General features: G+C 39.0%; 1 protein-coding gene across 1 annotated transcript in view; it reads right to left on the reverse strand.

The window, feature by feature from the left end:
* GALNTL6 (polypeptide N-acetylgalactosaminyltransferase like 6) overlaps positions 1–12,436 on the reverse strand; it is a 512,064-nt gene that overhangs the window by 94,147 nt on the left and 405,481 nt on the right. The window contains exon 5 of the mRNA XM_030018205.2: positions 1,238–1,423. Within this exon, the coding sequence (XP_029874065.1) occupies positions 1,238–1,423 (186 nt within the window). The remainder of the gene's footprint in view (positions 1–1,237; positions 1,424–12,436) is intronic.

The raw sequence follows: 12,436 nt of genomic DNA on the forward strand, positions 1-12,436 counted from the left end.
ATTTCAGAGGATGAGTGACAATCTTCTTGAGATTTTTTTTCATTAGTGGCAATGTATTATGTGCAGTGGGGCAAAATCAGAAAACAGAGGAAAGGTGGCTGTATATGTAGAGTACTCCAGAGTTCTTAATGGCTACTTGTTGGGGCTGCTTGTGGAAGGCTTGTTGAAACTTGTATTTCCCTCTGCTCCTTTATGCCATTTGGGCTTTACTTGAAGATACAAAGGTTATTTTTAAAAATGCTGATGCTGTGATTAAGGGCAAAGTGGTAACAAGGGAAAAGACTGTATGTGTAATTTCATATAGAAGCTAGAAAGGATATAAATTTGGAATTTTGTACATTATCTTGTTACTGATCTGAAGAAAAATTAGTTACTAGTATTTTTTTTTTGTCTCAAGTGACAGTTTATTAGCAGAACAGCATCTCTTCTTGGCTGCAAATGCTTTATCAGCTGATTGTGTGGCCAAACAGTCCCAGCAACAAAATTAAAGAAACAATAACCATTAATTGGTAAACCCCTATCCTGTCATGTACTTACTACATACTCTGTTAATTAATACAAATTTCTTTAATAGTAAACTCAGAAATTTTCTTTTTTTTTGCTAGCAAAAAAGCACTCACTTTGCATAGCACATACGCTTTGCATGTAGTCAGGTGTGTAGAAAAGGGGACATTGTTTCCTGAAGTGAAATCCTAGACTACAACAATTGATTCTTTCCATTTCTTTGACTAATGGAACTTTGCCAGCTGCAGCTGGAATCCAGCAAAGCAGTCAATAGCAAATCATTCTTTCTCAGCTTCCTATTGTGAATGCAGTTGTTACTGGATTTAACTCTGAGGTCTTGGATACATTTACAGCAAAAGCTGTTTTAATGGAATGTGGAGGACTAGGAAGGAGTACAATACCTGCATAACAAAAGTTTTCAGGTGTATAGTAAGGGCATAGCATAATACTAGATTTAGAAGTGTATTCAGCAGTAGTAATAATAAAATAAATTGTAACTCTAATAGGCCAAAGTGATACTTCAAAATTTTACCAGTTCTTTAGTCACAAGAACCATAAAATGGAGCTGCCCGCATTTCTGAGTTCTCTCTCATACTGACTCTTCAGACACTGCAGCAGAGCTCCAAACACTTCTATACAGTGTATGTCCTACCTATTGAGGGACATGGCTCCGATTGCTTGAGCTACGCTGTACGCTTTCATTTTAATGGCTGATGAACACTCATACACTTACTAAGCAAGGGAGGCAGCCAATTCACGTTGACTTCGCAATGGGAATCCAGAAATGTCAAGACTTCTCCTCTAGCCAGCGAGGCTCCTAGCAGTCTGGTCCGAATGAGCCCTTCTCGTTTCTTGGTACGTACAATCCTCACTTTGGCAAAACGGACCATGTACTCCTCCAGCTTCTCTTTTAAATGTTCTAGAAAGAAGGGCAAAAAAAGCGTCAGTGGTGCCAGGCCTGGAGGAGCCAACAGAAGGACAGGTTGGCATACAACCTGCAAGCAGCTTATCTACTTCCATCTCTTATCACTTCGAGTCCTCCAAAATCTGCCACAAATCCTCCCTGAGACAGCTCAGAAAGTGCAAATGTTCTCTGTTTTATCACACAGAGGAAGACACTGACACTCTGGACCTTTTACTGCAGTTGCTACTGGCAACCTGCCATCCACGATATAATCATGGCCAAAACAACTGCAGGATATTCATCCATCCTCTGGTTCCCGCAGCCCAAGGCCAGATAAACATTCTGGCATGCTGTTTTATAAACAGTGTGCTTTCCAAGTGGGTTTCCTATATCAACTGATTATGAAGAACTATGCAAGGAATAAAATTTTTAAAAAGTAAGTGTTAAACTAGCATGATTAGATTGTTTTTATAATGAGAAGGGAAACAGACATGAAGGAAGATCTTAATAGTTGGATACCAGTGTGAAGCAAACGGACAGCTGACTTCCTAATAAAATTAAGCTGCAAATGTAGAGTAGTTCATAGGTTCTCTTATCTGCATAACCTGGCTTGGTTTGTATCACAAAACAGCATCTTTGGGAAAATTTTTTCTTCTGACTAGAAACACACAGTAAGAATCATAAAAAAAGACCTAACAACAAAAAACACCCTGCAGTTTTGCCTCTTCCTAAATACATTTACAACAGAAATCCTGATCCTTTGTCTTTGATATAACACCTCACCTTGTCAGACTCATTACTTTGGAAAAATCTGGTAATTTCATTTGGCAGGGAAAGAGGGAGAGGAAAGCTTAGTCTCCAATAATTAAAATTGGTGATAAGCCACATTTAGTGATGCTAGGGGTTGCAAGCTAAGTCTCACTGAAATGGGTTTGCCACGTTATGATTTCTTCTTATATCAGTTACTAATTCTTTGGACTTTTATGGTCAGTACAGGCCTCGATCCAGACCTTACATCAATACAGATTGCAAGAAGTTTGCTACGGACTGCCCAAAAGGACTACCACTCAGCAGTACCCTGGCGCACATAATGCTGACACATAGATTAAAGGCAACAAGCAAACAAGTCGCAGTGCAGAGAATACAGGATCCTGTGTTAAAACAAAATCAAGCTCTGCTGAAACCGAGCTCCCTGCACATGCTCCTTCTTGTCTCTGCTCCTTTTCTTCCTAGCTGACCAACACACAAGACTTTCCAAATCTACCTGCAGATTGGGAAGGAGTAGAAATACTGATGTGTAGTTGTATGTATTTAGTGGGAGAGTACTGCATGGGATGCTTCTCTGTACTGAGGAATCCTGATGTACGCTGACACAGAAGAGGGAGCAGCCTGAGACCTGGGAACATCAGCCTGCAAGGATTACAGAACAGGTTGGGTTTTTCTGGAGGAGAAACTCAACACTTTGGATACCTGCTGAGTCAAGAGAGTGGTTTGTGTTCATAGTACTACCTGGGAAAAGTATTAGATCAAGTGAGGAAGGCCAAGTCTGAGACAAAAAAAAAAAAAAAAAAGAATGACATTCAGATAAACATCAAATGTTTTTGTCTTCTAGTCTCTGGTTGATTGTAGAATACATGTTTAAATTCTGAAATAAGAGAAAAAGAGGTATCTCTTTTTTTATCCTGTTTTGGTACTTATGTACTCAATAAAAAACCCAACGCAATCCCCCAACAGTCACAATGACAAGAGATGTACTGTGTCTTTGAATGGTGGTCTTTTTATGATCAACCATATTCACAGGACAAGGGTTGTGTGCCACTCTGACTCTTTTAAGGTACCAGCTACAATTCAGTATCATGACTGAACTGAGGTTAAATCAAGTCTTAGATCATTTTGTGCCCACGTGCAAGACTGTCTAAAGTGTATATTTATTGAACTGTTTTCCTGTTTTTATGAGCTCCATTGAGGCTATTCCCATAGTGCAGGAATATAGAAGAAGGGAAATAGAGCTTAAAAACAAAGATACAGAGACCTTGCAGGTAATATAAGAAAGTCTGTTAGGGCTGTCAGTCTGGATTTTTTTCTATGTTGTAAATTGTATCATCTCATAGCCATGAAAAAATGAAACAGTTTCAAAGTGACAGGATATTACATATTTTCAAAGTAAATCAAACCTAATCTGTTAGGTACCGTAGCTTCTGTTAGTCCTCAGACACAAAATTTCGTGTAGTTCTCTAACGTCATCGAACCCTTCTCCTCTGACCTCTTCCACCCACAAATCTTAAGTTTGTTTGCACTGTATAATGTATAGAAACCCTGCACCAAGATCAAGACCACATTGCTGCACATTGTACAATCAACTAATAAAAAGATTGGGGTTACTCAGCCTGAACACAGCTCTCCGACTATGGGAGCAAGCACTTAACACCTTGGCTACAGTGCAAATCCTCCATCCATCTTCGCCTGCCTACCCTCAGAGATGGGTTCACTGATGAGACTCCATCTGATCAGAGGATCCGACTATAGCTCTGAATTTGGTACATATCAGATGCGATTGCTTTACTATTCCCTGTGAGCTGGTTCTAGGTAGTTTGCCTCTTTGTACGTGAAGGCAGCTACCAAGGAAGCACCTAAACTCCCTGATGGAGAGAAGCAGGAGCGTTACTTGGACAACCTAAATTGTTCATGGTGTTGGTAGGCTCTCTGTTGCCTGTATTGAAATTCACGGCATACCTGAATTGGACCTTCACTAGTATAGGTGTCACAATGGCTAAGGTAAGGCCCTTGCAATAGACAGTTTGAATATGGTCACCACCGATGTTTAAATGAACTAATACAAACGCACTATTTTCATGCATTCTGATTGTTATCACTTGTCTTGGGCCACATAAATTCAGCAAAATTCAGTCTTGTACAAAGGACTAAATTTCATTCCTTTCGCATCTTGCAGCGAACAAATTCTGAAAGCTGAGTGCCTACCTCTTCAGGAAAACACTTCAGGGAGAGATGATGTAAACTATCATATTACAATACATTCTTTTCTGTTCTTATATCAATTGCTACATAACAAAAGAGCTGAATAATATAATTTGATTGTCATCAGTTGTATTGAAGCTTGAACTCCATGAAATCAATGGTAGTTCATACTATCCTTTCATTGCTTCAGGTTCCTTGCAAACTCAGGAAAAGAGGTCTCTCAAATTTTCAATATTTTAATTTTTTTTAGCGAGAATAATATGTGAAATTCTGTGGAACAAACAAAAGTTCTCTATACCACCTTCCTTCCTCTCTCTCAGATAGCTCTTCGCACATTTCAGACAGCACGTCATCTGATTTGTGAAGAACTGCATTAAAACATCCAGCACATCTTTTGATGCCAGAATCATATATCCCACAATTGCTTTCATCTACTCAATTAGTCCCACGATTGAATAATTTTATTATTTTCTCCTTGCCGCTCAAAGAACAACTCATAAAAAAGAAGAAGTATACAAACAAAATTGCATGTCTTGTTCACACAGAATTCTAAATGCATCCTCATTTAGACATATCTGGAAGTAATCAGGAAGAAACAAAAGTAATAAGTGTTAATTTTTATAGAGCTCAGTTAGACAAGTAACATAAAAAGATCAGGTCTATGTATGAATCAAAGTATATAGATTACTAGAGATACATAAGGTATCTAGGTTTGTTAAAACAGCTACATGTTAGTAATATCCTAACAAAAAGTCATAACATAGTCAAACAGATGCCAGTAACAATACCTACCATATCCTTAGTTTTGAGATTTGGCCAAGAAGGCAGTTTGGGAATTTATTTGGGAAAAATTCTCAATAACTACAAAAACATCATGAAGTATTTAAGTTCAACGACAAACTCCAATATGGTTGTGATAATGAAAATATCTTAAAGTGGAGGAAAAAATCCCTTTTGGATCCATAAGTAATGATTTTTTTAACTTAAATCAATATGAAAGTGCTCCCATATTGTATTTTACCCTGCAATGTCTTGTGGCACTATCTGTTTCAAATCTTACCAATCTCTAAAAGCACAAACAAACACAGAGTAACAGCCAGAGATAGTAGAACAGTAATAGTTTTAAAGAAAACTGTCGTATTTTCTACTATTTGTATAAGTAGTAAAAACATATCTTTCGTGTTGAACAACTCATTAAAGCCACTCCCGCATTACTCAATATACTGGTATTATCATAGGTGACACTCTTAAAAGCAAAACGTCAATTCTGCAGGACCTGTGGTCAGCAGCTGACTTTAAAGGCTAGCTATTTAATAAAAGAGCCCATGTTTGAGCCAGGGGTCATGAAGACATAGATGCTCTGACAAAGACAATACCTGGGAATCTCACAGCTCAAGTGTTGCTTAAAACAGACTAGACAAGACTTTAAAATTCTCTGTATGGGAATAATTTTGATTAACAAATAGTCTAGGTGCTTGCAATTACTAACAAATTTTGATTTTTTTTAACCTTGTCTTTTCCAAAAAAATATCAAAATAAACTGCCCTTTTCCACAGAACTCCATAAATTTCCTTCACAGAACACCAAATGATATTTTATTTCCCATAGTACAACTGCATTTTCTCACAGTTCCCAATTATTGTGTTGCTAATATTATCTCCAGAAGAAACATCTCACACACAAAACCTATATATTACACATATACATTTAGAAGGAAGTAAACTCAAGTGCCCAAGTAAACATGCATCAATCAACGTCAGAGCAAAACTATAATTCTAAAGAAATTCTCTGAAAGAAATTATAATGTGGTGTGTAAAATAGAAAGCAACCTGTAATAAAAAGGCCTTTAAATGTCCAGGGGACAACGCATTCTGCCCATTTATTACCAAAGGAAACTGTTCAAGCAAGCTTGCCATGACAATAAAACAGGGAGGTAGGATGTTTTCATCTATATGCTGTAATATTTCATACATTTCACTTTCAGAGTTAGGCACAAGAGAGAAGCCAGTATTTAAATTCTACAGTGAGATACAAATGGTGCACTTTGGATATAAAGAAGCCAAAGCCCCTGTAACTAGATATGGGGAGTAAATGTCTAATTTGGAATTTAAAAGAAAATACATCATTCTTTTCTTCACAGTGTTGATCAAATGAACCCATAAATCATACATTTGACACATGCCAGGCACCTGCCAGGGCAAGAGTTGGCACAGGTGATGACAAATAAAGAATAATGCACGGGCAGGAGGTTTAGAGGCTGTCACTGCTCTGACAAGTGATGATAAAGGGAAGCATTATGTCTCTTCTAGTGATAGCCTGTAAACGAATTCTCCATTGCAATTGTTTTGGGCCTTTTCTGTCTTCATTTAAAGTCTGGAGAAGTTTTTCTAAAAGAATAGCAGACGCACAATTGCCTGGTCATAGTAATTAAAGATATACTCAAGCAGAGTTACTTAATTTGGTGCCCAGAAATAAATTGGAAATCAAGGTTCTGCCTTTGTCAGAAAAAAAAATATAAAATCATAGTAGTAAGAAGCAGAACTGCGATTCTTCTCTCCTGGTGGGATGCATACAGGAAATATTTCATTATCACACTGGTACCCTGGGGCAACATGTGCCATGTGACAAGCAATGTTCCTCCAAGGTTATTGAGAAGGTGTTAAGAGAGGCTTAAAAGATGATGTGAAAGCTAGAGTTAGCCTTCAGGACTTGCTTGACTGCAGCATGGACTGTGAAAGAGGGAGGAAAACACAAAGAAAATAAAGCCTTTTGTTACACCTCTCTTCTGGACAGACAGGCAGGTCCATCTGAAATCTGGGTCTGTAACACAGCTTACTCTCTGCACTTCTGTAGCACCTCCAATTTCTGATCCAAAGTACTGACAACCTATGTTATAGTACCATTGACCTGCAAATTATCAAATAATTAAGAACAGCAACAGAGCCTGCTAAATGCCCTGATAAACAACCTGAACTAAATCTGTTTCTTTTTAACTTTAATTGGCAGAGAAGTATGTAATTTGAGCTGTTCTGCCATTCCCAACATGAGCCATATAAAATAGTTCAAGAAAAATTTACAGTAGTAGAAAACATATGCTGGCCTCTCCTGTTACCTCAGCACAGGCATATGGGAGGAAGCAACGCGGCCAAAACCATAGTGGTCTGTGATCTTAGGTCAGTAAAATAATCTGCAAGTGACTATTTCTGTTGGTGAAAACTAAAGCTGTCAAATGGCTGTTTTGACATGCAACAATAACGAGGCCAGCTTAAGAAGATTTTTCTCAATCTTTTTTTCTCTCCGGCCAGCAGCAGAGAGCTTTGTCCCCAATATGCACAGAAAAACCTGCAAGTACATTTATGCAGCATCCATGGCTCTCATCATGAAAAGGACCTCTATCACTTTATGTCATTTTCTGCAAGACGGGATTATCTTCCCAGGTAAAATTACCAAGGATATCCTCCACGTCTGTCCTGAGGCCCTGAGCATACATTTTTTCTGGAACACCTCAGCTTAATCTTTTGATGACTGAAATGCTTCTGTCTAGTTTAAGTCTTAAGCTTGACAGAAAATACATAAAGGAAATTTAGTGGTCTATGATTATTCAAGTTATTGTTTTCTGCTGCAGTTGACAAAATAGGCCTCTCCAGTGCATTGTCATTATTTTTACTTTCACTGCCTGTATATACACTACCATAAGAGCAAATCAGTCTGAAGGAGAATATAAGGCAAGCCCATGAATGTGGATACATAATCTTTCTTTCTTCCAGTTTTCCTTCAAGTTTCTTATTTGCAGAAGGTTGTTTGGAAATGCTGGTTAGACACAGAAATGTTGCAAAGGCTGTACCAGGTCAGACACCACTTTTTCTAACCAAGTCGAAGACTCCAAGAAGGACAATTCCCCTTGTTACACCTCTGGGTAAGCTACTCCACTGCCACACTACCCTTCTGGTGAATAACTTTTTCCTAAAGTCCAAACTAAATCTGCCAAGCTGCATCTTGGGGCTGTTGCCTCTTATTGTACCATCTGCCAGTACCAGGAGGAATTTGGTTCTGCCATCTGTGTCATTGACGTTCAAGCCACTGTGAGCAGCTATTAGACCACCGCTTAGCTGCTGCTTTGCCAGACTAAACAAGCCCAGGTTCCTCAGCCTCTTCTCAAAGGTCACATACTTTTGGCCCATGAAAGCTCTTGCTAGTCCTCTGCTAAACTGACTCCAGCTTTTGTTGTCCTTCTTGAACTGCAGAGCCCAAAACTTAATGCAGAATTAGAGGTGTATGCAGCACCAACATAATAAAAAGCATAATTTCATTTTATCTGCTCACTCTTATCCTAGTATAGCCCAGTGCAGTTTGCCCTCCTGGTGATTAAAGGCCACCACTGTCTCCTATTCACCTGGGACCTTCGCAGGTCCTTCATGGCACACCAGCTAGCCAGTTCACGTTTTTACTGGTACATGGGGTTATTTGCCTAGGTGCAGAATTTAGCACTCCTTGTTGAATTTCATGAGGTTTATTTTGCCCAATCCTAGAGCTTCTCTGCAATGACACTATACTATCTGATGTATCGACCATTTTCTCCATTTTAGTATCATCCACAGATTTGCTGAGGGTACACTATCTCATGATCCAGGTTATTGGTGAAGATATTGACTAATGTTGTCCCCAGTAATTACCTAAGATATTCTGCCAAACAGACATCAAGCCATTAACTACCCTTTGAGTCCATCGACCCAACCCATCTAACAGTCTTTTTGTGCAGCACATGCTTCCCCTGTCTGCCAGTGAGAATGTTACAGGGACTAAAACTTCTTAAAGTCAATGCAAGTTACATCCATCACCCTTCCCTTGACCACCATCATCATAAAAGGCAATCAGACTGTTCAAACATGATTTGCAGTTGATAAATATGTGATGACCATCCTATACTATTTTCTTGTCCTTCATGTATTTGCAGATGGCTAGGCACCACCCAACAAGAAGATGTGCTTCATGATCATTCCAGGCAGTGAGCCGATGTTGGTCTGCAGTTACTGGATCCACTCCTTTCTCTTTCTCAAAGATGTAAGTAGCACCTTTTTCTAGTTGGTCACCCATTCTAGTTGACTGCCATTTCTGATGGTTGCCCAGTCTTTTGGTTATCTTCCATTGTGCCTTTACTTTTCACCTAGAAGAGCGTGATAGTATTCTCTCTTCAGATACCCAGATCCAAAGTCTTCTACTCCTAATTAGTCCTGACTGAGTAATCCTGGAGGAAGGACGCGGAGGTTTTCTGCCAGACAGACTTTAGCATCTGATCCGCAGCCATGCCAGACTAAACCACATTCTAGAAGCAGACAGGTATTGTGAAAACTGTTGGATATGGTAAGTCTAACATAGACTGATAAATAAGAGCAAAATTTATAACTGCTTGGTATAATAGCAATTGGCTAACAGCAATCTCATTTGATAACCCATTCTTTCCAAACAGTTTTGCACACCTAAGAATAAGATCACTTGAGAAAAGCTATGTAGTTACTGCTGATCTGGAAGTAGCACTGTTTAGAGAGACATTTGTGCCAATCACTTGGAAACTTGTTCTCCTGGCTGTGATGTTTGGGTTAGCTGGGTTGGGGCAAGCTAAAAAGCAGTCTCTTTTTCTGATATTAATAATGAGCCAAAGTTCTTGGATGATGTACTACAAGGCTATGGAGAGCATCCTGAATGTGCAATAGTTCCGTTCATCACTTGCACATCAATGACTATAAACTTCCAGGTAGCACCTTCATTTCAATGTTAAGTTTCAACTACAGCCTGTTAAAGTTGAAAGACCCTCTGCACTCGACAAACGCACTTTGGCACAGCCTGAAAAAGTCTGCATTACTAAGAGCAGGAGGCTGAACAGAGCAGGTGAATATGTAGTTTAGCTTGATTTCATTCATGATAGACTTAAGATAAACTTCTCCGAACAAATCTGTTTTGTAGTGTATGGGCTTTCATATAGTCATGAAAGGAGTGACTGGGACTGCAGAATCTGTGAGGCTAGCTAGATTTGCTGAGACTTTCTCAGACTATAGGTCCAGTCAATAGAAACATAATAGAGACATGCAGAGATCCTGGCATCTCTTTGTTCCCCTTCCCTGAGCCCATGTAATTGTGACTGTTATCACAGTTGTTCTGTCGCCAGCACAGAAGCACCTACGCCCTCTTTGTCAACAAGGCGAGTGTTCAGGTAATTGAATACACACAGGAGGTTACTTAGATATAAGGTGCGATGACTTCTGATACACATGCCATGAAAGTATCATTAAACTCTTGAAGTACTTTTCCATTCCAGATTGTGCAAGCAGGGAAAGGAGTGAAACACTTCATTTTTAGGTTGCAGTAATTTAGCACAGTAAGTTAGACCACCCCGTGAGCAGCTAGGGCTGGCTTGCTAGTTTGTTGGCAGTGCTGACACGGCTCCGAATTTTCCCTTTTCATAAGGAAAGAATGAGAGATGTTTATTCATTTTTATGGATTTATTCCAACTACCAGTTGTACAAGGTAGTTGTTGATACCCTCACTGGTGTTGTAGTATGATAACTCATGTCTTTTCCACAGCTGAGAGCAGACGCCTTCATCTGCTATGTTTGCATCAGTCTAGCTCTAAGGAAGGGGCCTCCAGCTCGGAGAAAGGTGGGGCTACCTTTTACCCAAAGACTAAATGATCTCATTATTTATCGTCTGAAAGCCTCCAAAATAACAAATTACCAAAATTGTATTTTACGTATCACAATTAAATCCTTGGAATTAATCAATGCTCAATGTATCCTTACAATTGAGGCAAAAAGAACTTAAGCACTTACTCCTCATTAATTGATCTTACCTGCTTAATACACAAAACTAAACAAATTAAAAAACCCCCTTGTATCCACCTCTGCTTTTTGGCCTGTCTGTTGCAGCCAGGACAACTAAATATATCTCCCCAAAAGAAAAAGATCTTTTTAACTAAAATATTTAAAATAAAGACAGTTACTATTTCTTTGTATTTTCTTTGTATCTAATTTAAAGCAATTATCTTTTACATATATTCAGGCTCTTCACATCCCTTTAACGTCCATGTTCAGAAAAGGGTTTTGGAACTGCCTGAAGAGAGCCTATGACGCCCTGTTTCATATATGTGCCCATACCTATTTCTGAATGCTTCCCCAATATTAGCTTTGAAAAGAAGAGCGAGGAAATATGTTAATTTTATAGCTCTGTTCCTCTGGTTGTATCCAAATGGTTTGCCAGCTATAATATGTGGAGGAATAATTTTGTTCACCAGAGGAATGACACGTTATAAAATGCAACCACCTCATGCTAGATAGATGAGGAAGTTCATTAAGAATATACAGCGAAGCAGTCTTAAGCAGGAAGTAAAAATTAATTAGCAGGAAATTATTTTTGCTGCAAGGTAAATATAATAATCACCCGAATTGGAATGTGATCAAGAAACTGAACCCAATTAATGATACAGCAGATTAAATGGGAGAGAGCTCTTAGCGCACAAAGAGGAAATGGAAGCTACATTCCTCTCTGCTTGTCCTCTTGCTAACTGTATGGGTTGAGAGCACTAAAAGTACAGTGCCTGAACTTAAGGGTGAAAAGAAACCATACGACTCATGTTGAATGGCACTTTGCAGAATATTTTGCTCCCTGCAATAGCTTCACCACTGCAGCAGCATGGCTTATGGAATAAAGTTCAACCAAACAGGGAAGGATTTGTTCCCAGTACCATCTTGGTAGTCCTGAACCTCATGTGACCCACACAAGCATGCTCAGGGACACACCACCCACTCAGGTGATGAGAAGGAAGGCAGAAGAGGTTGCAAACCCCTTTTTTTATCGACAATTTTTTACAATGAAGACTTTACCCGGATGGACGCACTTACTTTGGCACTTTTGTACACCACTAATTCAATGAATGTAACTGTGGCTACAGCTCAAACAAGAATCTGGGCAACTGGATTAGTTATCAGGGAAACTCTCATAAGTATACAGTAAGATAACAAAGAAATGTACAGCTGCCTTTACAGATCATTCTCTGGACAC

This window comes from Aquila chrysaetos, chromosome 1 (assembly GCF_900496995.4).
Source record: "Aquila chrysaetos chrysaetos chromosome 1, bAquChr1.4, whole genome shotgun sequence".
NCBI classification, from domain to species: domain Eukaryota; kingdom Metazoa; phylum Chordata; class Aves; order Accipitriformes; family Accipitridae; genus Aquila; species Aquila chrysaetos.